Below are 25,532 nucleotides of genomic sequence, written 5' to 3'. Positions count from 1 at the left end.
TCTCACACACACACACACACACACACACACACACACATATTCAATTTTCAAACCAAGCCTATTAAAGAATACATGGAAGTTATTTTGGTGAAACTTTAAACAAAACGATGTGCTTTCCTCCAAACCTCAGTAAACAACTAGCAGATGGTTTTGTGAAGATATCCTTTTTCTTGAAGCTAACACTTTCCACTATATTAATATATAATATAATTTTAACATGCTCAAAAGTGTGTGTGTGTACACGTCCTTGCACATGTCAGAGCACTTGCTGCTCTTGAAGATTAACTGGATTCAGTTCCCAGAACCCACATAGATGGTGACTCATAACCATCATAACTTCAGGGATCTGATGTCCCCTTCTGATCTCCATGGTCACCAGGCACATGTGGTGCACATATATACATGCAGGCAAAATGTTTATACACATAAAATAAAATAAACCGTGTTAAAATGTTTTCTTTCAAAAATGCTCTAAACATATTTTAAACTATTATTTTTAATTATGTGTATGTGTGTGGCTATGTGTGTGGGTATGTGCATTTGAGTGCAGATGGCCAAGGAAGCCAGGAGCTGCAGTTACATGTGGTTGTAAGCTACCCAATATGGATGCTGAAACTTGGGTCCACTACAAGAACAGTATGTTCTCTTAACCACTAAGCCATCTTTCCAGCTTCTTCAAAAATACTTTAATGAAAAACGAAGTTATAGCTTCAATGTCATTGAAGACTAGGACTATGTGGTGGTGTATTCTTTATGCCTGAGTGGATAGAGAGAGGAGAGAAATGTGTCCTTCCAGGGACATATTTACCACTCAGAAGAGAATCTGGTTAAGCCTAGTCATTCCTTCTAGGTTCAAACATCAGTTACATCAGTTACATCTTGCCATTGGGCAAAGGAGTCCCCTCGTCCCCTCAAACATCAAATCTATCTCTATAATCTAATGACAAAGTCCTATTATTGATGACAGAACTTTCTTATGTCATCAAGCATACATGTCAGAAGTGAGAATGTTTACAAGATTCACAACCCAGTCTTACTAAAATATTTCTAAGGCAATATTTATAAAGAAGGGGTAGTGATATAGAATCACTCCTTCCAAGTCTCAGGGATCATTGCAGAAGACGGTACAGAAAGATTATCAAAACCCAAAGGCAACATGTGCTGGAACACAACAGGACAGCTGCACGTATGAATTTAAAGATTGTGACTGCACATACCAAAGCTGTGCAAGCTCAACCTAGACCCAATCCCAGCCTGGAGAGAAGAGTTGGCTACACAGTGTCACTCCTGGTTACAGAATCAATGGCAATGGTTAGCTGTGGTAGAGGGAGAGACAGGCTTCTCTTGGTGTAACCCTTCGTAATTGACCACAGTCCAGTGGAAGACCACACAATCAACAATATTTGGGCAGCACAAATTGTGCTTGAAGAGTTTCAAAAAAAATTAAAGGAAAGGAAAACAAAACAATGAAGCACACAACAGACAATGTTTCATGAGGCAAAAAAGATGGGTAGACCTGGGAAGAAGTGAAGAGGGGAAGTAAAGATGTTCAACACCAGTAAAAAACCTGAAACTCTGAAAGAAATAATATTTTAAAGAGATTTATAAAAAATGGGAGCTGGACTAGGAATACCTGGCCAGCTAGAGTTTACTCATAAGTAGCAAAGTTTAACTGATGGAAATGATGTTCTAATCCTAATATAAGAATAATACTTTGAGGATATCCAATTCCAGAAGGAAGGACAAATATGGAAAGGTGCCTAGAATCATGGGCAAATGAAACCACTGATAACTGGATAATAGAGCCTACAAAGGGCCTTTTGATATTACAAGGACTGGGCACCAAACACCTCTTTCCCTGTTGTGCAACTCAAGGACATCAGAGGGACCACAATACTTTCCCTAGAAGATAGATGGATATTATCACACCAAAATACTTTCCCTAGAAGATAGATGGATATTATCACAAGATAATTATCTTCAAGATATTTTAAATTTTGATATAACAGAGATATGCCTTTTAAACTACACGAAAAGAAATGTGGACATATTATATTATTAATATATTATACATTTTATTATACTTGGGAGCCCTTGATGTGAGTCAGCGAATGACTCAGGATCTACATCTTGCTTACATTAATTCTATTTGCGTTGTAGCTGGCTGTAGCAATAAACTATAGTATATAAGCCATGTTACCATGGGCCCTGTGAATCTTCTTTACCAACCTAACCCTGCCTAATGCCCTCTTTAGTGCTCTATTAGAAGGTAAGGTTCGTTTACCTGGAAGAAAGCACATTTTTCACTTTGTCTTAGTGAAAGCAAATCCAGAAGTTTTAGCTTTAATCAGACAACTCTATACTGTATCGTATGACTGTAATTTAGGATCAGGTTGCTGAGCAGTGGCAAATTATTCTCCATTTCTTGTTGCATGGAAAATACTTGTCACATTTATCAACTGTCATATATTTAGCCCTGTGGTTTGGGCTCTCTCCAATCCCCTACACGCTAATAAACTAAATATATTTGCTTTGTTAGGATATTTTTACTTCTGCTCTTGCAAGTTGGCTATCCTGTAGATGATAGAAGATGCACACTTATAGAGTGTCATCAGAACCATGGGAGAAGAAAGGAAAAGCTACATCATCTTCTTCATACTTCCCCAGGCTATCGACCACACGAACCAGCTTACAAATACTTCACACCAAGACTTTCAATTTTTCTCTGCTGCTCTATCAACTTTAACTTTTGTTTACACTGCACAGAAAATCACCCATAGAGGCATACAATATAAAAATGATTATAAACTGGGGGCATTGTAAGCCAATGGTGATACTCATAACTTAAGTAGCACATTCTCTGTAGTAGATAAAATGTATTATTTGGTTTCCTGTAATATTGAAGTTTGATAGAGAAGTATTTATTTATTTATTTATTTATTTTAAAGATCACTTGTCTCATAGAGATGGCTAAGTATGTTCTCTAAGGGATCGGAAATTCAATCTCTTCACTGGCATCAAGAAATCACTGAGATAACATCACTAATTTCTGTTAATGTAAGACACAGTAGAAATAGACATTGATAGGAAAAACTAGTCAGGGCAAGTTTCATTTGCTTAGGCTATGGACAATAGCTCTTTATCAAGCTTTTGCAGGCACAGAAATAAAAAAAAAGAGCTAGAAGATAAACCTAAGCAAATACAAAATTTGGAGGAAGCTCTTAAATCACCTATTGAAACCTCACTAAGGAATTGGACCACACATGTTCTTCAAAAGTAAATGGATTGCCAAAACTTCTCGCTCTGTTCTCACTGCACATGGGGCCATAGTCTGCATGGTATTATCCACGCATTCTTAAGAATTCAGTACCTAATTTAGATAAATACACTCTAATTTTGCTACCCTTGAGTTTTTTTCAAATCAGAGTGAAGATCTGAAAAGAAATGCTGAGAATTTCAACTCTGCTTAAAAGTGAAAATTCAACCAAATCATCTTACATTCAGAGTTAAGGTTTATTACAAGGTTATCACCTTAAATGGCTAACATGGTTTTTTTTTTTTACACTATCCAACTCCTCCATGTTCCCAATGTTTACTAAAATTTTGACATATACTGAAAAGAAAGACAATGAATAGAATTCTTCTCTTTCACCATAAAAATGAATAATGTTCAAATGATTCCAGGCAGCGGTGGAAAAGGATAACAGTCATAAGGCATTAGAGGCATTTCCATCTAGTCTGTTTCTGAGTTTTGTCATAGTATAACCTGGAACAGCTGGTTACCTCTTTTGAACTTTTGGGATCTTACAGGAATATTCTATAGCACTTTAGAATAACCAGTTCATAATTCTCCTTTTTATCAAAGGCGAGCAGCACCTCTGGGATGGGGCAGGGTCAAAAGAAGAAAAACAGACAGAAGACTTTCTCTATTTAGCCCCTTGACTCCACCCCACCCCAAACTCCTTTGTGCTTGCTACGATTCATTAACCAGGTCCCCAAGGAAATCCTAGGCATGGGGAGCCTTTTATTAGCTACTGAAACTTGGCAGCTATGCACCAGAAAATGATAACTTTGGGCTATAAGCTCTTAAGGCAATGGAATCTTCCATTGGCTTTCATCCATGTATGCATTCTATGAAAACAGAAAGATCTATTCTTTGCTCAGTTTTATGTTAATTATTGGGAATATCAATATGAAAAGACAAGGAACCTATTTGACCTTTCCCAATAATATCACTTCTAGGGCACTTGCATCACTATGTGACAACCCCATACCAGTAGTTCCTTGACTTTAGTTCTGCCCACTTCTGAGAACCTCTAGGTGTTTCCAAAGGACCTTGGTGGCCGAGGCTAATAGTCCTTCAGTGTTTCTTATTTCCATCCCCAAGTTTGATGGATTTTAGTATTAGAAGGGAAGAGCCATTCATAACTCTAGCTTCTCAATATCTTAATGTTCTAGTCTTCCTCCATAAAAAAATCATACCAATTCACTTTGTCAGCCATTTAAATGGCTACTTTAGAAATAGCCGTCAGTAATATCTCCTTCTTGAATATAACTGCATGCTTTTCAGTTCCTTCACTAACTCTTCCTAACTTACTTTACCTCTTGATCCCTCTACCTCCTAATTGCCAAATTCAACCTAATTTTTTAGCTTCTCCTACCCAACATGGCTGCTGCTACAGGAATATTGCGCCACTAGAGATTGGCAGTTGTAGAAACAGTCAGCCAACTGAGTTTCCCAATACTGGTTTTTGACTTAACTTCCCTTTTGTTCTCCACAAAGATAAGGTCAGTGTCCGTTTTATTACCTTCCACTGTTAACTGTGTCACAGGGATTCTCAAACTCCACAAAGAAAACCTTTGGTTTTAGATGGGTTTCCATCGCCCTCTTGCTGCCAAGTTTCTTGGTTACCTAGAACCTGCATGTATCTTTCTCTCTGGCACTCCAGTAGCAGAGAAGTGTCTCTTCTTTTTGCCTGGCTCTAGGACATCTGCCTATAACTTGCCCCTTTTTATCCTGTCATCTTAAAACAGTCATTTTTTATTTCCTCAGTCATCTCCAATTTGCTATAACCTCTCTTTGCCCCCTGTTGCAACTAAAATTCTCTAAGAACAGGCCCATTCCAGTCATCTACACCTTTTGTTCGCTTTTAAGATGCTTGGTGTATTATCTTCACCAAAGTTACTAAGGCTCTCTCTGTTGCTGTATACAATGGGCATTGTCACCACCATCATCTGACCTTACGATAGGTTCTTCCTTTCTTTCATGCACTGGGCACTATAACCTCTTGGATTTTCCTACGGAACTCTCAGACATGACTTTATACTCAGTTTTCATGGTTGCTTATCCTCTGTCCTAAATGACCTCTTCTCCCTCCCTCTCTCTCCCTCCCTCTGTGTATATGTGTTTGCTATCTTAACCTTTCTATAAATCATTGAAGCAGGAGCTCCATGCTTTTAATTGCTAAATATTGCTTGTGTAGCTCATTCTACCTTTTACCAAACTCTGGTGGACAAGCTCATTTCTCACAGGGAAGCCCAAGTCAAGAATCCACGAGTCTTCCCTTCCTTGATTTGCCTTTGCCCTCCCCATCAAACAAATCACTAAGGCTTGGAGCATCTGCCGCCTACATCTTGAAATGTTCCTCCATTCCTATTCAAGCCACCATATTGCTGGTTTCAATTCAGTAACAGATCTCTTTCCTGCCCATGGTTCAACCCTCAATTCATGCTTTGTCTCCCAGCCAGAATGGTTTCTCAAAGTGAAAAGCCATCCATGTCATCCCCTTGCCAACATCTCTTGAATGGCTCCCACTGACCTCTAAAGGCTTTAACTTGGGTTTTAAAAGCTTCTCGCAATCTGTCTCCTGCTTCTCTCTCTAACCTAATATTTCCCAATAGGCCTGGAATTCCGCAGAGTAGCCATGACGAAGTCATTTTAGTTCCTGAGTACTTTCTGCCCTCCTTAGGCCCCAGGCCTCAGAACACAGCCTTCCCTCCCTATGACTAGAACACATATGACGGAACTGTTCCTGCAGATCCAAATCTACATGATCTCCACAGCACAGGACAGCAAACAGGATATCCAAGAGGAGTCCCAGTGAGGGCCCAGCATCGATAGGGTAGCAGAAACCAGAGGCCTCAAACCAGGCCAATGACTCTGCAATGAACACTTGCAAGTAAAGATATATGAACGAAAGGTTATACTGTGTGACTCACTGAGTCACACTGTCGCTTCCATGACGAGATTCTTTTCCCTTTTTTTCTTTAGTTTTCTCTCTTTTTTTTTCTCTTAAATTTTGCTTTATTTTGGAGGTGGGTAGCAGGGGCAGAGGGCAGATATGAATGGGATTGAAAAGCATGATGTGAAAGACACAAATAATAAATAAAGGAAAGTTAAAATAAAAAAAGATCTCGCCAGGCATGGTGTTGCTGCCTTTTATCCCAGTCGACAGATCTCTGAGTTCGAAGCTATCCTAGCCCACAGAGCTAGTTTCAGGACAGCTAGGGCTACACATAGAAACCCTGCCTGGGAAAACAAACAAAAAATCCAATCATCTTTTCTCTATCATAACATACATCTGAATACTTGCATTTAAAGAAACAAAAGACATATCTATGAACTTGGTTCAGATAATATTGTTATAATGCTCTAATATTAAATAGTCTTTATAAAATGAAGATATAATGGGAAAGGGGGAGATAAAATAACTTTCACAAAGATAAATGTAGGTGTAAATGCTATTCATTTAACAAAACAAATTTTACCAATATCTTATCAATTTAACAGAAGTCACTGAACACTTGCAGAGGTAATTATAATCTAACAAAACAGTCTGGGCAGGTACTAAGCCAAAATGCTTTCAAGAATAAATTTTATTTGGCAAAATGACCTTGTGACTCAAGGGTGTAAACATGGTGAAAACTCTCCAGTCCTCATTCTTTAAGCAAAGAAAAATGATCAAGGCCTTCAAACATTGGCTAATACTTACAGCAAAGGGCCTTCTGCAGTCTTCGGAGCTTCATGGCAGTCCTATAGGCGGAGAACCTGACATTATTCAGGTCAGCTGAAGAAAAAGGAGGGAGACAAAGACCATTTGTTATTTCATCAGAAAGCACAGAGGAAACCCCCGATGATTTGCCAACAGCTACAAAAGTCACAATAAGAAGTTAGAAAGAAACCTTGTGCTTATGCTCCGAGCTTTAGAAGGTGAACTTCTGTAGATTTAGTGTTAAGGAAACAGCTCTTTGTGCCCTTGGACAGTGAGGACAGCTTAGCTTCTCTTCCGGGAAAGGCTACAGTGGCAGAGCCTGCCAGCCTATCATGCACTGCTAGGTCCCCAGAGGGAAAAGGAGGCCAAGCATTGTTTTTCTTCCTAGACTGTAATCTGTATCTACTGTAGTAAATCCTTGCTGTGCAAGATTAAAGAAAGAGAAGGAATGCATTACTGGAATTGCTATAAGACCTGAAAAGGCAAAGAACGCTATGCCCATATTTTCATATAAAAGGTCAGATGTTTACTGTGGAAAAGAGAAGAAATTAAAGAACCCTATAAAACTGAATAAATAAAGCATAACAGCCTACAACCATGGAATATATACTGTTAATATTCCACGCATGTTTTATATAATCTGCATGTGTATGTGTTACTATAAAATTGAAAGTAAAATGAATTTCAACATTTTTTAAATTGATCTAAGATTGCATGTATTTGTCATATACAATATGATGTCTGAGGTTAAAAAAAACACATAACGTTATGATTAAATTTAAAACAAACATCCTTATTATTTTTGTGGTGAGAACACTTAATATCCAGCCAGCATCTTTGCATTTTCAACCATATATCACCATTAATTATAGTCACGATTCAACAGAATAATTTCTTAACTTTTCGAGCACTTGCTGTGAAAACTAACAGCATTTCCATGCCTCCCCTTCTTCCCGCCAACTCTTCCCATGTTTGCCCACCTTCTCTCAAATTCATCATCTCCTTAATTATTTTTACAGAACATATTTCTTGAACTTATTCCTGTTAAAATGTAATTTTGCAATCTTGGACCAGCAACTAGCATTATATTCATTTTATCTTTTAAAACTATTTTTAAATTTAAATATATTTTTGTCATACTCTTCTCCTCTCCCAAGTACTTCTAGATCCTCTCCCACTCCCTACCCACCCAACTTTAATGTTCTTCATCAAAAAAAAAAAAAACAAGCAAAAACCCAATATAACAACAAAATCCCCGGAAACCAAAAAACAAAATCACCCCCCCAAAAAAAATCTACAAAACCATAACCAAATAAAAGCACCCCCCTTAAAAAACCCTGTGGAGTCAATTATACAGGTCAACAACTCTGACACATGAGGGCTGCCCAGGAGTGGCTGGTGCACCCAGTGTCACTCCATTGGAGAGAATTGAGTTCCCCTTCCAGTAGGTGTAACTAACAGTTCAGTCCTTTACACCAGTGGCTAGATTTTCATCCACTCATTCATTTTAAAATGTAAAATTAATATAATAAGATAAAACAAAATCTATCACATCAAAGTCGGACATGACAAACCAACAGAAGGAAAAGTCCCCAAGAGAAGGCACAAGAATCAGAGACCCACTCATTGCTCACTCAGAGATCCCATAAAAATGCTAACCTGGAAGCCATAGTTTAGACACAAACAACCTGGTGTAGACTCATGCAGGCCCTAGCATGCTATTTCAGTCTCCATGAGTTCATATAAGCTTTGATCGGTTGATTCAGAGGGTACTGTTCTCCTGGTGTCCTCCATCCACTCGGGCTCTTTCTTTCTGCCTTCTCTTCTGAGGGGTGCCCTGAGCTCTGAGCGGAGGGATTAGATGGAGACAACCCATTTAGAGCTGTGTGTTTCAAGGTTTTTCTGTCTCTCTGTGTCTCTGCCTGTCTCACTCTCTGTGACTCTCTGTCTCTCTCTGTGTGTCTCTCTCTCTGTGTCTCTCTCTGTGTCTCTCTCTCTCTCTCTCTCTCTCTCTCTCTCTCTCTCTCTCTCTCTCTCTCATATGCCTGCCTATGGCTCTCTGTATTTCTTCCCATCTGCTGCAGGAGGAAGTTTCTCTAACAATTAGCTTTATTGTCTAAGGTCTAAGTCCGATAGTCGGCATGGACTAACAATTCAACAATTTAGGCCACCATTTTCTATCTGTAAGTCCCGGAAAGTCAGGTAGTTTAACAGGGGGCTATACTCAGACAGTACCCTTATGCAAGTCTGCACAAGCGTTATCATAGCTATGTTTCTTTTCGAGAGTTTCTATGTATGTATGTAGTTTGCATGTATGCATAAACTTCAGAAACTCAGCTCCAAAAAGCTCCTTGAGAATTTTGTCACCAGTCCTATTTCTTAGCAACTTAATATATAACTGCTCTGTGACAAATCAGAGCTAATACAGCCAGAGAACTGGCTGACAGACTGAATGAGTGAATGAACAAAAGGAAGACAAGAACACAGTGTAACTGCCACAGACAAAGGATATCCACACCACTGATCCTAAGGAAGGAAACAGTAATATTTTCTCTATATCTAAGTCACCTAGATCAACATTATTCGCTTTGTGGTCTGCACAGAAACCAAACATATTGGCCTACATTTAAATGAGAGGGAAGAAAAGAACATCAAGAAGTTATTCCAAATTATTCAGCATAATTTTTTAAAGACTGGCAATACCAAATAATGAAAAGACCACGAAACGACCAGAGCACCTACAGAGCTTATAGGAATACAAAACAATACAATTTTGGAAAGTTATACGAGCAGTCTCTTTCTTTTTCTTTTTTTTTAATGATTTGTTATTTTTACTTAACGTGTCTGAGTGTTTTGCATGCTCGTATGTCTACATATCCTATGCATGTCTGGTGCCTACAGATCCTCTGGAACTGGAGTTATAGGTGGTTGTGAGGCACCATGCAGGTGCTGATAACTGAACCTGGATCATCCGCAAATGCAGCAAACGCTCTAAACCTTTTAGCCAATTCTCCAGCCCCAGATTAGGAGTGTCTTATGACATTAAATATACATATATCTTATGACCAATATTAATATTTACAAAAGTAAATAAAATACATGTTCACAAAAAGCCTGGAACATGATTGTCCACAGCTTCATTAATAACATCCCCAAACTGGGCTGGAAACAAAGCAATAGAATAACAAATAATCAGCCTGTGCTAGCCACATAAGAGATACTGACATACAATAAAAGGAAAATAATTACAGAGAATGTAGCAAAACATCAATCTAAAAGCCATGCAACTGGCTTTTACATAAAACTTACATAAATAATTTTGAAAAAATATAAAACATGCTAAATCTACCTATGGACAAATGGTAACCTACCATGGTGTGGAAGTGGAAATTTTTACTCAAAGGAACCAAGAGCTATAACTGAAGTGGTTAGGGTATGTATTGTGATTGGTGTAGGGGCGACATGACCTCATGTTTGCCAAAACTGTGTGTTTAAAATGGAAGTGTTTTATGGTGTTTAAATTATGCTTTAATAATGTCAATTTTAAGAGTGAAAAAAACTACTCTCATGTATACAGTACAATGTGATGTATGCGTATGTTAGTTTAAGCCACACTACAGAGGCGGTCAGTTGTCTTAATCAGGAATGCATACTCCAGGGGTGGCTGCTTAGCAATTAATCAAAATGCCTCACTCGAGAGGCGGCCACCGTCAAGTGCTGCAGCTATATTTAGCTCCTATTACACTGGGGATTTCATTAATTAACATAAGTAATGTTAGATAGGGTAGTATTGTTCATACTAGTGTCAAGCAAAATATGAACACTGTTGAAGAAGATTTAGAAACATTACCTGCCATTACGTTAACAGGATCAAAGACCATTCTAGCAGATTCTACATTGTTAGAAATGGTACCCTAAACTGGACCTAACACTGTCTAACTGTGGCCCACTGGATTCTTGGTTGCCTGACAGAGTCCATACTATGAAATCAATGGTCTTTCAAATGTGAATAGACCTGGAGGGCTAGTTCTAAAACACACATTTCCCAGTCCCTCACTCTAGATTTCCTGATTCTATAGGTCTGGGCAAGAGCTTGAGTATATACATTTCTAACAAGTTTCTAGGTAATGCTAATGCTGTTGGTCCATGGACCACACTCTAAGAACCATTGCATTGAAGGACTGTGGTTTACCCAGGCTCGCCAAAGGCACTCAAACCAGCACAGCTAGTATTTGGCTGTGCTTTTGGTACAAGCTGTAAGGTTATCTGGTACCCACTGCCTAATGTTCCTATGTGACAGTGCTTCTTTGGGCACCTGCTTTCATTATCATTTGGAAGCCAAAACAGGAATAAAAAGGAAGCTGTCAGCTACATCCTTAATAATCCTTTATTCGTCTTACCCCCAACATCACGGTTTTCCCCCTTAGTCTCTTTTCCCCAGTCAGCACTGTTTAGCTTTGAAGGTGTTCTGGACAAATGTATAGGAAGAGTCATCTTGTGCCATTAAATGGATTCCTGCCCTGCCTCCAGCATACTCAAAAGAGTTTTCGTATATTTACCACTATGGATTTGACACACTTATTATTGAGGACTTTAAGCTCTCTATAAAATTAGCTGCACAAAGACATAGAATCATTCTTTGGGTTAAATACGGTCTACATTTCCCTTAAGAACATTCAGTGGCTGTTTGTGAGGCATGAGAGCTATCTACCAAGCAATCATCTCAGTCGACGACACTGGTACAGCAGTCCCCTCCCCATTTTTCTTAATCCTCCTTTTCAACTGACTCTCAACTCACGGGATTTGTTTCCTTCTTTCTGGTGTGCAACCAAAGACTCTCTCTTATGGCCCTAATTCCACTCCCCTTTCCAATTGTTCTGGTTTTATTCAGAAGTCAAAAAAAGGAGGGGGGGGGCAAATGAGGTCAGACACTTCATCCAACTCTCACAGAATTCCTATAAAGAATTGGCATCTTCCAGAAGCTAGAGCTCCAATTGGGAAGGCGTGGATGATATGATTTGTTTGGGGTGTGGCTCACTGTGGGAAAGTATCAAGAGACAGGCATCTGGAACATTCTTGCTCTAGCAGAGCTTTCAGCTTCCCCAAAGCAGTTCTTCCAAGTCTTCCTAATTATGACACATCCTGCCTCTAGCTAATCCTTCCTGACACCCTTCCATTGTGCCTTTAACTTATTGTAATGAACAAAACTTCTGCCATTGCATCTCTAAGCAACATAGTCCAAACCCTTCTCAATCAGGGATGCAGGAATGCCAGAAGAAAATAGCGGGGAAAAATGGCTAGTTTCCAAAACAGAGCTACAAGCCATATGAACTTACACCCAGTAATCATCAGTGAATTCAGCAATCATCAGTGAATTCCAACAGATTTCTGGTGCCTAAAAGTCCAACTAGGGAGTTAACTACGCCGTTTGAGTCTGCATATATTGCTAAGGATCTGCAGTCCCGCTCCCTCTGGCTTACAGCTGGAAGAGATAAGTGCCTGCCTCGTGAAAGCATGTAGGATGCCCAAGAAACTTCAAGATGCGACACAGCTGTGAACTGTGTGAATCTATCCTGGGCTGAAGCTCAGGGAATGACGGCCTCGCTAAAATATGCGAAAGTTTCAGAATGCTAATAAAGCCCCTCAGTCCCATGGCCCAGAAGAGGCTATCTACTTTCCACAACTCGGATCCAAGCTGGAATGAGGTCACTAGCTCTCCCAGCCGGAACTCAAGAGGACTGAGACTATCCAAGAAGCTACCCATGTTTCCATGGCAGCTGGTAGAACGCACACTTCAGAAGGATCAAAATGCTCAGGATCAAAGCATTGCTCTTCCTGACTTGGATTAGTTTTTACCTCTGGGCTGGTTCGAACCCAGGAACAGAGCGAGTCTAGAAGCAATGTCTTCAGTTTTTCAAGTTGAGCTGCCAACTGCTGAAATGATGGTCCACTCACTCTTTTGTTGTTTTTGCTTTTTTTTTTCCAGACAGATCCCTATCTGTCATGGAACTCACTCCATAGACCTCAAACACAGAGATTCTTCTGCCTCTGCTGGGATTAACGTGTGCCATCATACCCTGCTCATATTTGAAAACAAGTAGCTTGTCTTTCTTTTTCTTTCTTCCCCACATTGTTTAGCCTGTGAACTTCTCTTGACTCTGGTAAATATTTCTGTTTTACAGTTTGCCTCTTTTATCTGGGAGGTGACAGAGGCAACTGTCAAAAAGAAAAATGGCTGATCAAGTTGTACTTGGGATCTATACGCATTGGGCATGCTCTTGCAGTAGTAGCAAAAAAAACTGTGTAGCACACTAAAGACATGGTGGAATAGGAAGATAGTACAAGAAGAGAGCATTATACCCCTTCATCTCCAATCACTCCCCATTTCTGCCTTCTAATAATACTGCCACAAGACTACTCTCTCAGACTAACTGGAGTCTAGAATTTCACACAACTTGTATTGTAGTCTAGATTTTCATCAAGGATTTCAGGAGCCTTTCAAGAAAAGTTTGAGCAGACTTATCGATTAGTAGAAAGAATAACAACCTCATAAACATAATGAATAGAAAGAGTTGTCTGGCTAAAAAGATTATTCCAACAGATAAATCAGTATTGTGGTTTCTGGATATATATGTGTGTATATATATACATACACACACATATATGTATTAGAGTATGTAAGTATGTACATATATACACACATATTCTATTACCCAGAAGAAATTTAATCTAATTATACCAGGTGATCCTAAGTAAAAAAAATATTGAAATGAAGTATAATTAATCAATGCCTGGCAGTTAATGTGCAACCAACTAGTACACTGTGTCTACTTGAATACTCTTCCAAACTTTCAAAACAAGATAAAATAAAACAAGGTATCTCTAACTTTATTATAGGCTCTTATTATAAATAAATGGCAAGTTTATTATATAATACTATATTCCTGATTCCCTAGCTTCATTCTTTCCCTAGAATGTTCTAATGGAGTCTGTGCTGAAAGTGTTATTTTTGCCAGCCCAGACTCACCAGAATGAACAAGAACCACAGGCCTTAATGAAGCTTAACATAAACTCAATAATTGAAATCATGTTTGGCTTAAAAGCAAATCAAGTCAAGATATAGGCTTCAGAAGGTTAGAATTACTAAAAACTCTGAACATCTTGAAGAACAGATTAGGAATGTTATACCCTACCCTTCTTGTTCTGAGTCTTGGATACACCCATTCTACTGACCTATATATCCGGAGCCCTTTGAATTTTTGCATTTTGAGACAGGGTCTCACTGCACTGAGCAACACTATCCTCAAGCCTGCCATGTGGCCCAAACAGACCTTGAATATCCTGCCTCAGCCTCCTATACTGTTGAGATTACATGCTTGTGCCACCAGAAATACCCTGGAATATATAACTTTAAACAATCAGTAAAAAGAGGCCCATTAACATATTATACCTGATCTACAATTTTTAGATACATGCTAAGAGAAAGAGGGTTTTCTTCTGCCCATGGTCCAGTGGACAGTCCTACACAATACTGGCATCACTAAGTGGACTCAGTGGGTTATAAAAAAAGTACATGCAGTTGGGAGGGCAAAGGGTGTGTTGTGAAGAAGTTGGAGAGGAAAGAATAGGGAGTAAATTTGATCAAAACACATTATTCATTGGCAAAATCATATAAAATCTGAAACCTTTATAACTCCATCACCCGTGGGACTTTATTTAAATGGGAATGTAACTCAGGCAGGCCCGACACTCTCCATTTTCTCTCCTGGACCTCCTGAATGCTGGGATTGGAGGAGCGTGCCACTATACAGGACCAGTTTATATGCTATAGAACTTCTTAGAAGATTCATCCATATGTTTGCCTATTCTATCAACAGTTAGTGAGCACTGTAGCTTAGATGCTTCACTTTCTTGAAGCAGAGTGGTCATGATTACCTACAGAAGACAATGGTCTGCAGTCTGGAGAAGGACACAAATAGAACAGCATACGAGATGGCTAGACCTATAGTAATGGCAATGAAGGTACTAACATTCCAATTATGAAAACCGTTTGTCACAAGACCTTCAGGAGACCCTTCCCTGAGATTCTGATTAGTAGCCCCTTCCACCGAACAGCACAAGACAGAGGATTTATGAGAAAAACAAACAAAAACCTGATTGAAAGCAGAAGTTTTCAGTGCTGGAGATTTCCATGAGTTTGCTGTTCTTGTAAAGAACTCCAATGAGCACATATATTCACTGAACTAGACTTAATCTTTCTTTGGTGTATCAGCTCCCTCCTTATTTTAGGGTAAATAACTGTTCCTTTTAAAGTTTCTAAAGTAAAGTCACGAAACGAGTGTGCTATGTATGCCAGGAGCCATGCCAAACAAATGGAACCCTGATAACCAAGACACAGCATGGCCCTCTTTGACACTCCAGTCAACCGAAAGAGTAATTACATATGCAAGCAAAGTCTGTGAAAGGGGCCTGAGGAAAGTCACAGAAAGCTTGTACGTGCGGGGAAACACGCCTTTTCGAAGAAAGTAAAGTTAAAGCAAAGACCTGAAGGGCTCTGAGAAGGAGCCAGGTGAGGGGCGGGTAGAGCAAGGCAGGTTAATAGTTCAGCACATGCAAAAAATAGCTCTGAGGCAGAGAAATGTGTGGGCCACAAGGAATCTATGAAAGCTAAGACTTCTGAAATCACAGAGAGTGGGAAGGAAGAGTAACCTTGTGGGCTTAGATAAACTCACATTTGGGCCCTTCACCTCTTTAACAAGGGACTTAGGGTATGAGATGTCTAGTTAAACACAACAGTGTGGAGGAGAGCCCTTTGTCTTCTTTCATGGATGAAACTCTACAAGGACTGACAGGACAGAAATGAAAAATGACAATTATCCAAAAGGGAAGGAACAGAACCGGAGAGGAGATAAAGACAGATCAGAGCTCCTGTATCTTGGAAACCTAAAACATGATCTGAGGGTAGCCAATTTAGGAGACCAGAGGAACGCCATGTGAAATTAATGAGGCAGGCTGGAGAAGAGATTGGGAGAAGCTAGTGAGACACATATCAATTTATATGCCCGAGAACTCCAAAATTATGATATTTCAGGTTTCTTTCGAAGCTGAAAATACGTGGCTTGAATATAAACCTCGGAGCCCGAAACACTTAGCCTCGAAAGCACTGCAGCCAAGCATCCTAGCCACCTGCTGCTTAACTAGGAGACTGAAGAAGCAGACATCCGTACCTCCCTGAGAGACGTGACACTGAAGAGGGGGGGTCAGGGAATTAAAAGCCAAGATGAACACCTGCTAATTCAGCACTAGGGAAGACAGTAAATCTTTAATTTCACTTCCTGCCATTTTCCCTTCTGTCATCTCATTTAAAAAAAAAAACAGCAAACCACTGTGTCATATGCCACCCCTGACTCCAGAAGGAACTTGGACTTCAGCAAAGTATCCGGCCATTCAATTGGGCAATTCTGTCATTCTTGGTTGTCAATATTCTTCTTTGTTTGGTCTATTTCATGATAATGGTGAAGGGTCCGAGGCTTTGGTGAGGATAGGCAGGAGCTATACTACTATCTGCATTCCTAGTCTTGCTATCATACATTGCCTTTTCGTCCCAGGTATAAAGCCACACCAGATCAACATTCTTACCTTGTATTTGACAAAGAGCTATCCACACCACTGGCAAGAACAACACTATGTTACTTCTCTGGCTTAGCATTTTTGGTCACTGTTTTCTTGGTTTTCTCAATGCTAACCGTGGGTAACTCACTCACTTAAAGGCCTCTCAGAACCACACTGGCTTATAAGTTAGCCCCAGTCTCCTTTACCTCCATTAGGAAGTTCTTTAATTAATTGTACTATTGTCTCTCCAGAAGCGAACACATTGCACATTCTCCGGGACATAGCCAGTGTAAGTAATTTTACCCTGAATAATAAAGACATTGATTAAACAGGACCAGATATGATGGACTTTAATCCCAGCACTTGGGAGACAGAAATGGATCTCTCTGAGTTCAAGGACTGCCTGCTCTACACAAGCAAGATGCTGTCACCCACAAAAAAGAATGATCAAATATGACTTAGACTTAGTTTGTATACCTTTTTAAAGCTTTCCATAACCAAATTTCACAGAGGATTTTTTTTAATGTTGTGCCCTAACTTTTTTAGACTTCACAAGCATATGGTTGACACTACCTATTTTGAATTTATCATCCTCTTTCACAGTTGGAGGATTTGCAGAAAACTTGCTTGAAATGATGAAAATAAACAGCAGTAAATTTCCTCATCTGCTTTAATGCTAACATTATCTTGCTGCCTTTCCAAATTTACAATGTCAACTAAATTTTCCAAACTGCCTAGCATTCCTCCTCAGCTGGCACCTTTTCAACTTAACTTATTTCGACACTGTTATCTCCCAAGATTTCAAGAAATGATGCTTTTCCTGAAACAGCAATTTCGCGATTTCTCAAGTAACCAACCAATAAGACCCGAGACTAGAACCAAGGTCCAGATTTCCTTTCGTGTCTTTCACTAGTTGGTTAATGCCTGGTCAACCCTGTCCCCCCATGATTTATGATTTACTGAATTCCTGTTGGCCAGCTCTCTGTTGGAACCTGTAAGCCTGACAACAGGAGCCCACATTCATGTATGACGACAGTGGTCCTTCAGTTGCCAGAGCAGCTTTTCAGGTTGCCCCCATTCCCATCTGGCCACCTTCAGTCATTTAAATTCACAGCTTGGCTCTAGGAGACCTTTGGTTTTACACACTCATCTCAGCCAATCCAGGGCTTTGCTCTCTCCAAAGCTTCAGACTTTCTTGCCAGCTAGTTTGTGTTGTTTTCAGACCCACACAAAGTCCTTACTGTAGAGTCCTTCCAATAACTAGCTATTTGGTGGCTTTCATTCAAATTTGTCCGCGGAAACAGCTGTCAGAGACCTCCTAACCTTTTTAGCTATCAGGGTTTTTTTAGGCTGCATTTTTTTTTTTTTTTTACTAATGCACTGGAAAGGAATGGTTACGTCTCCAACGTGATTGCTTCTGTCCTGTTTCCCTGTGCATTCGAAGTCAGTCTCCCAGTGGTGTTTCATTAAGTGGAAATTATACAATTTACAATATTCAATTACACAACATTTGAGTCTGCATATTAAGTTCCAAGGTTAAAGATTCACACTTGAATTCACAACTCTGGTTGTGATGAGCAAAATGGGAGAAAGAAAGCAGCCAAGCAGTTTAGGGATAGGGATTGCAATTCTTAACCTTGCCAGAAACTGGAAATGTCCTTGGTTCTGTCCTGGCCAGATGCCAGAAATTCCAAAACTGTTTTTTGAGGGCTCTAGTTCCTGGTGTGGTTTCTGGTTATCTTTCTTCACAGATGCCTGGAAGCTATTTCTGTGGGTAAGGCTGAGTGGTCAGTTTAGACAAGACACCTGTGGGTAGGCCAACTGCACCGACCAGTTCATGGCCTCCCCCACCCCGATGCCTCAACCAAGAAAAGCCTTTTTAACTCCTAAACAATGACCCCTGGTGGTAACTCTTTTCTTGGGGCCTGAGCTTCTCATATAGGAAACCGGCTTTGTTCCTTTAAGCTCTTACCTATAAACCTCTAATAACTCCTTTTGAAAATTTCACCTTCCCTGTGAAGTACATCCATTGACTTAGGGAGACAAAGTATTAGGGAACCACTGGTAGGGATGGCTTTGAGGCAAATAATTTTCTGGGACCGCAGATCCCTTCTCACTAAGGTGAGAAAAAAAAAAGTCATTGCTCCGGGGACCCCATATTCATGAGAATATCAGAGTAAAGATGGAGTTAGACAATAGCACAGGTGGGAAATAAAAAAGTTCATCTGGGCAAATAGAAAGGGGAGATCTAAACAAAAAACCCAGTTCAAGTCTGAATATCAGCAAGAACATGAAGGAATTTCCAGCCATTGAGCACAGTGCGAGACTGCAGTTGGAAATTTCCCAATAGGAAATATCAGAGATAAGAAATTCTAACTCACCCTAAATAGCATGATTCTTAGTGAAGTCAGGGCAGGGTGATCAGCATCACCCAGCCGAGTAGAAGAGGAAGGAAAACCCTCATCAGATACTGAGAATGCTAAAATGCCTGAGCAGGATTCTGGATTTTGTCAGGAAGTACACAGATGGGCTGAGGAGAAGACACAGAAGCCTTCCTAAAATTTGGTCAGGGAAAAGAATCCATACCAAAACACAGATTGCCACGTAAAGGGAACTTCCAGGGTGGAATAGGCAGTATTCCAGTGAACATTTTTAAAGTTGATAGAACTGAAAAATTTCCATATAAGCTGTGTTATTTATAAAACAGTGATTAATGTCTAAGCCCACAAGGCTTATTTGAGGTAAGCTTAAATACTGAATATATAATAAAAATCTAATCTGATACAATACTGATAAAATTACAGTGACTGATAGAACACATTGGAAATCATATTTTCTTTTCATTGTGTTTTTTGGGGGAAGGCAGGGGATGGTGGGTCCATACCTGCCTTTGCTTCCTGAGTGTATGAATTAAAGGCATATTTCTGTTTTTTTGAGATTTTTATTTTTATGTGTATGACTGTCTTGCCTGGTTGTATGTCTGTGAATCACATGTGTGTAATGCCTGCAGAGGCCAGTTGTTAGCTGTCATATGGGTGCTAGAAATGGAACCTGGGTTCTCTGAAAGAGAAGCCAGTGCAACCACTATACTCTGTCTCCAACCTTGTCATGTTCGCTTCATAAGAAGATGAAGTCAGGTGTAGGGGCACACACTTTTAGACAGAGCACTCAGGAAGCAGCAGATCTTTGAGTTCAAGGTCAGCCTGGTCTACAGAAGTGAGTTACAGACTGGCCAGGGCTATATAGATAGACCCTCTCAGAAATCAAAGGAGGAACAGGGCCGTGATGGCACAAGCCTTTAATCCCAGCACTAGGGAGGCAGAAGCAGATAGATCTCTGTGAGTTTGAGGCCAGCCTGGTCTACAGGGTGAGTTCCAGGACAGCTAGGACTGTTACACAGAGAAACCCTGTCTGGAAAAACCGAGAGAGAGAGAGAGAGAGAGAGAGAGAGAGAGAGAGAGAGAGAGAGAGAGAGAGAGGAAGAGGAAGAGGAAGGAGAAGAGATGAGTGAAGGAAAGGGAGACTGCTGAAAACATTATACTGCTTTAATTTAGCCCTGATGTCTAGGACAAATAAAATGGTGGTGCTTGCTAAGGGTTTAACAACATTAAATTGTAAAAGATCTTCATTCTGGCTTTTGTTTGGCTTAATGTGTTGGTGACATCAATTCTACATTTTATTTTTCTTCAAATAATCTAATTTTCCACTGCTACGGGTGAATCATTAGAATTCTTCTCTTATTTCTTATAGCCTGATCTGAATCATCCTTGTGGACACATGCCTAACACAGGTACGAAGATTACCTTCGGGAATCAAAGAACTGAATTAAAGGGAGAAAGAAACAATTTGCTAAAGAGAGCGCTTACTAGCGAGAAAGGCAGTTCATGTTCAATTGATTGCAGCACATACTGTAGCTGACTGGGTTATCACAACATCCCTTCCTGAATTCTTTTGCTCTAACCTTTCTCTACTGCAAAGGCTAGATAATTTCAGTTTACTAATACAGGCAGGTAATGACATGCAAACAAACAGCTTTGGCCAATGTATAAGAAGCTATCTGAAGGGAAGAAGTTACCAGACCAAATTAAAAGACAATCTCAGAGATGTAAGTAATTTCTCTTCCTAGCCCTCATCCTGGACCGCTGGGACTAAGGATTTATCTCCCTTGTAAAATGCTTGCCAAGCATGTGCAAGGTCCTACCGTCTATTCCCATAATCAGAAAATAAACAATGAAGTCATTGCCTTAAATTGGTATAGGAGAACACACAGAGGTCCTGGTTCCTGTTAACACCAAAGGACTCTTTCACTATTTTCAGGGCTGTCTAGTGTCCATCTCAACACTTCTGCTTAGGCTAAGGGGAGAGGTTCACTTATCCTCTGCAGTCCTTCTTGAAACAGAGAAAAGAAGGGATCAAGGGTCTGTTTCAAAGCCCCTAGCCTAGAAACTAAATGGCGACACTGAGGCAGGTCAGCGTATCAGTTAATTAATGCTTGAAATTCTTTTATGAGTAGTAGGCAGGATATGTTTCTAGAAACAAGTAGATTGGGGAGGTATGAATGAAACCCAGGCTCTTGCTTATACTAGGCCAGCACTACATCACCACTGAGGTGCAGCCAGAGTCCTTAGCCATCACTTTTGAATGGGATATACACAAGTCCGATTTTTCCCTAGATTTAAGATAAGTATTCAAAATTAAAAATATACAAGTTATTTTTCTAGATGTGAATGAAAACTTACAATTAACCAAATTTCACTTCACTCTTTAGACATATGCACATGCTAATCTCTACGACAGCACACACATGTTTGAAATCAAATAGTATTTCACCTTCTGATAGTATTATTCGAAGAAAAAATTCTGGTGACTTTCAACTATTCATGTGTTTCTGTTTTGGACTTTAGATTTATGTATGGATTTGTTTGCTTGTTTGTTTGTTTGTACTAGGGACTGGACCAAGAGGCCCAGATATGATAAGTACAGGTTCTATCACTGAAGTGCACCTTCAGCTCTGAAACCCTACATGAAGGTGACAGGACATTGCCTTCTTAATCTCAGGACCAGCAAGTAGAGGCAAGTGGGTCTCTGAGCTTCGGGCCATCCTGATCTACATCATGAATCCAAAGATAGCCAAACCAAATATGTAACTAAGTAAATAGACAGACAGACAGATAGCTATAACTCTAACATTTTAATCTAATCTTTATCTGATAGTATAAGTTTCAAGTTCTGATGAATGATTAGCACTCCTGCCTACATTCCCCCCTTATTCTCAATATCAGCATACTTTCCTTAATAATCTCTTCCAATATCTTCATGAATAAAATGGATGCCAAATGAATATAAGTTTGGCCTAAATTGTCATAGAAAAAGAAAATTTATTGCAAAACAAAACAAAACAAAATCTTTACAAGATTTCTGCTGTAGGCTAGTACTCACACTTTAATCTTATTAAGGAAAATAAATGTTTTTGTTGTTATTGTTATTGTTGATAACTGGAAGAAGAAAATCTGTTGCCTATTTAACCATGAATAATTAGTGTAAGATAATACATAATATGATAATTAAGATGTAGGAAAATACTAAAATAGTTTCATTCCTATATTTTGCATACTCTCAGTGAGGAAAGAAAAGCTGAGTACCTTGAACTGTCCATACATCCAAAGGACTAGGCATAGTGTGCCATATATAAATAAAGTATGTGACTGACAATAATGCTTTATGTGCAGAGCTATATTTGAATTTTTCTGGAAACTAAATACTAGGGATTAGATCTTGCTAAAGTCACTAATTTATAAATCATAAGTTACAAAATGACCAATTACTTACGAACTACAGTTATTATGGAATTTAATTAATGGCAGGATCTTTACTTTACACATCATTAGATATCAGATTGCCCTGTCCTCTGACACAGAACAAAGGATACGCCAAAAGTTCCATTTTCATATTTCTGTGTATCTGTACAACATCCCTGAATCTAGAAAAGAAGTCCCGTGGCCCATCTTCCTCGTTCTCTACTTTCTTTTCACGACTGCCTTCCTCCCTACTCAATCATGTGACTGACCTCAGGGTTTAGGAACCTAGAGGTCACACATGCTCAGCATTGCTCCATTCCATCATTCTTCTACCTCATCTCAAGCCTTCACCAACTAAACCCCAAGGCGCTACTGACACAAACCGCAGCATCTCTCCCTTCACCAGTCCCATTGGAAGAGTTTGCTTAAGGATCACACGCATTCTTGAGTTTCTCTGCCCAATAATAGATTCATTCCCCTTGCAATTTTTAGTGATCATGTCAAAGTTTCCACCATTAACTTTGCTTATCTCATATTTGACAGAGACATGGAACCATGATGTGGGATTCCCCTCTGTATGCTGTGAATATCAATGGTTAATAAAGAAACTGTTTTGGGCCTGCACAGGGAATAGAGCTAACTGAATGCTGGAAGGAAGAAGGCAGAGTACAGAGAAGCCATGTAGCCCCCACCAGAGATCAAATGCCAGAACCTTAGCTGGTAAGCCGCGTGGCAATACACAGATTAATAGAAATGGGTTAAATTAAGATGTAAGAAATAGCCAATAAGAAGCTAGAGCTAATCGGCCAAGTAGTGATTCAATTAATACAGTTTCTCTGTGATTACTTCGGGGCTAAGTGGCCGGGAACCAACAAGTAGACTTCCTTACAACAGGACCATATCCCATTTCTTTGCTTCTTTGTTTCTCTTTTCATATACATGTTCCCTCTGTCTCTGTCTCTTTTTGTCTGTCTATTTCTGCCTCTCTCCTGGTCTGTTTTTGGTGATTTCATCTGTCACACAGTATGGTCACAATGTGCTCCCATCACTAGATTAGTCTTTCTGATCTTTGACTTGAATCTCCATAACTGTGAGCCAAAGTAAATGTCTTAAGCCAGGAGTGGTGGCAGTGGTTTGTAATACCAGTCCTAGAAAGGCTGAAGTAGGAGGATGGTGAGATTGAGTCCAGCCTTGGCTATAGTATAAATACAAGGCACGCCTATGATATATAAAACCCTATATCCATAAAAAAGCAAACAAAACCAAAATAAATCTTTTTACCTAAGTAGTCCAAGTCAAGTATTTGATTACAAGAACAGAGAACTGACTAATATAGCTGATAATCCAATCAGCATGAGGGTCATAGACATGACCCTAGAAATAGCATGAATCAGGGCAGGTCAAAGGATGAGATGTGTGGGGAGCAACTGAGCCATCAGAGAAATCCTTGCAAAGAAAAAAAGTAGGACCATAGGGAGAGAAAAGGTGGCCCCTGGGGTGGCACAGAGACAAGGACAGTAGCTGGAGCACAAATGATGAAATATTTCGCCTTTCTTCCTTAGAAATGCCTGCAGTGAATGAGTTCTCAGAAAAGAAGTCTTTGTTCCTACAGAAACAGCTAGCTGAGTTCTGTCATGCGATAAAAGACTAACAGGCATTCTGATGGTCAAGGAAGGATCTGACTTGAGGACCTATGACCACTGTTTATAACACATTTTATTCCAAGTTGAAAGCAACTACCTTACAAATAAACTCTGGAGCACAGCCCCAAGGGTAAGTTCATAGAGATCTAAATCTTTCCTCGTCAGGAAATGTTCGTCCCTGACTGCTGAGGGATTCAAGAGACAATCAGGAAGGAAATTCTTTATGTGGCTTTAATTTGTCTCAAACTCCAAGTTATGAGTGGTTTGGGGATTATGTCATATATATAATCATTATATAGCTGATCATATATATATATACTTTAAAATTTGTATTAAATAAGAAATGAAAAAGATGTAGCACCTTACAAGTAAAAATCTCTAATTTAACATTTTCATCTTCCAAATATAACTTGTTTCCCATTTATTTAGGAGGCAGACTAAAGCCAAGCCTTTCCCCTCCACAGAATCCCTTTCCTGACAGAGACAGAGAATAAAGTACAAAGGCTCATTTCCAAGCCTATTCCTTGGGCTTAAGGACTTCTAATTCCTCCCTATTTGAACAAAAGAACTCATGAATTCATTTAACCGACAGAAGAATCTAATAAAAAGCTAATTTTCCAGAATATAGTCGGGTCTCATTTCCCCCCATTACAGCAGTTCCTGGATCCTGGGATCTTAAGATTCAGCTACTTCTAAACCAACCTGACATATAGACATGTACGTCTGAAATTGATGGTGTCCTAGAAGTTAGAAAATATGGATATAATTTTTTAATATAAAAAATGACAGCAGTCCAAAAGCTGAATTAAGAAATCACATGCCATACACTGCTATAATGTGTCAGCCTATAAAATAACTCATCCTTTCTGTACCTAAGATGAAAATATTAATTTCTCATTTGCATAACAAGTTGTTTGTAAAGTTGTAAGACTGAATTCACATTTATAAAACTTTGAATGCTTGTCCACTTTGATTTAAAGGCCATTAGTTGCTGATATTAGCCAGCCTACATTTATTTCTGGGTTCTGTCTTCTATAGGTCCCAAGATAATTTTTCACAGAATGAAGTTTTACTCACAATCTATCAGTCAGCTTCTCTACAAAAAGGAAGGGGGAAAAAAAGCTCTCAGCTTAGTAAAAAGGGTGACAGTGTCAATGAACAGAATACTACATCTATTTTATTAATAATATATTAAGAAGAGCATAGTTTAATATGTGTGTGTTATCTACAGAAGGAAACAGAAAGTGTATTTCTAAGCTGGGCATGGTGGCACAGGCCTTTAATCCTAGCACTCTGTAAGGCAGAGCCGGGCAGATGCCCGAGTTCAAGAAATCTTGGCCTACATAGAAAAACCCTGCCTTGAAGCACATATCTTAATTAAGGGAGCCATTGTAGGGTTGGGTAGAGACTTGGACCTAGAGGGGCTTCCAGGTGCCTAAGGAGAGGTCCCCAGTTAGTTCCTGGGGCAGCTGAAGATAGGGAACCTG

The 25,532-nt window shown here is 39.5% G+C and overlaps 1 protein-coding gene across 6 annotated transcripts in view; it reads right to left on the bottom strand.

Annotated features, from left to right (window-relative positions):
- Dmd (dystrophin) overlaps positions 1–25,532 on the bottom strand; it is a 1,456,297-nt gene that overhangs the window by 93,662 nt on the left and 1,337,103 nt on the right. For all 6 annotated transcript variants that reach the window (XM_026777353.1, XM_005369733.1, XM_005369731.2 and 3 more), the window contains one exon: positions 6,993–7,067. In XM_026777353.1, the coding sequence (XP_026633154.1) occupies positions 6,993–7,067 (75 nt within the window). The remainder of the gene's footprint in view (positions 1–6,992; positions 7,068–25,532) is intronic.

The sequence above is a fragment of the Microtus ochrogaster genome, unplaced genomic scaffold (assembly GCF_000317375.1).
Source record: "Microtus ochrogaster isolate Prairie Vole_2 unplaced genomic scaffold, MicOch1.0 UNK58, whole genome shotgun sequence".
Lineage (NCBI taxonomy): Eukaryota > Metazoa > Chordata > Mammalia > Rodentia > Cricetidae > Microtus > Microtus ochrogaster.
This window is presented reverse-complemented; position numbering and strand designations above follow the sequence as displayed.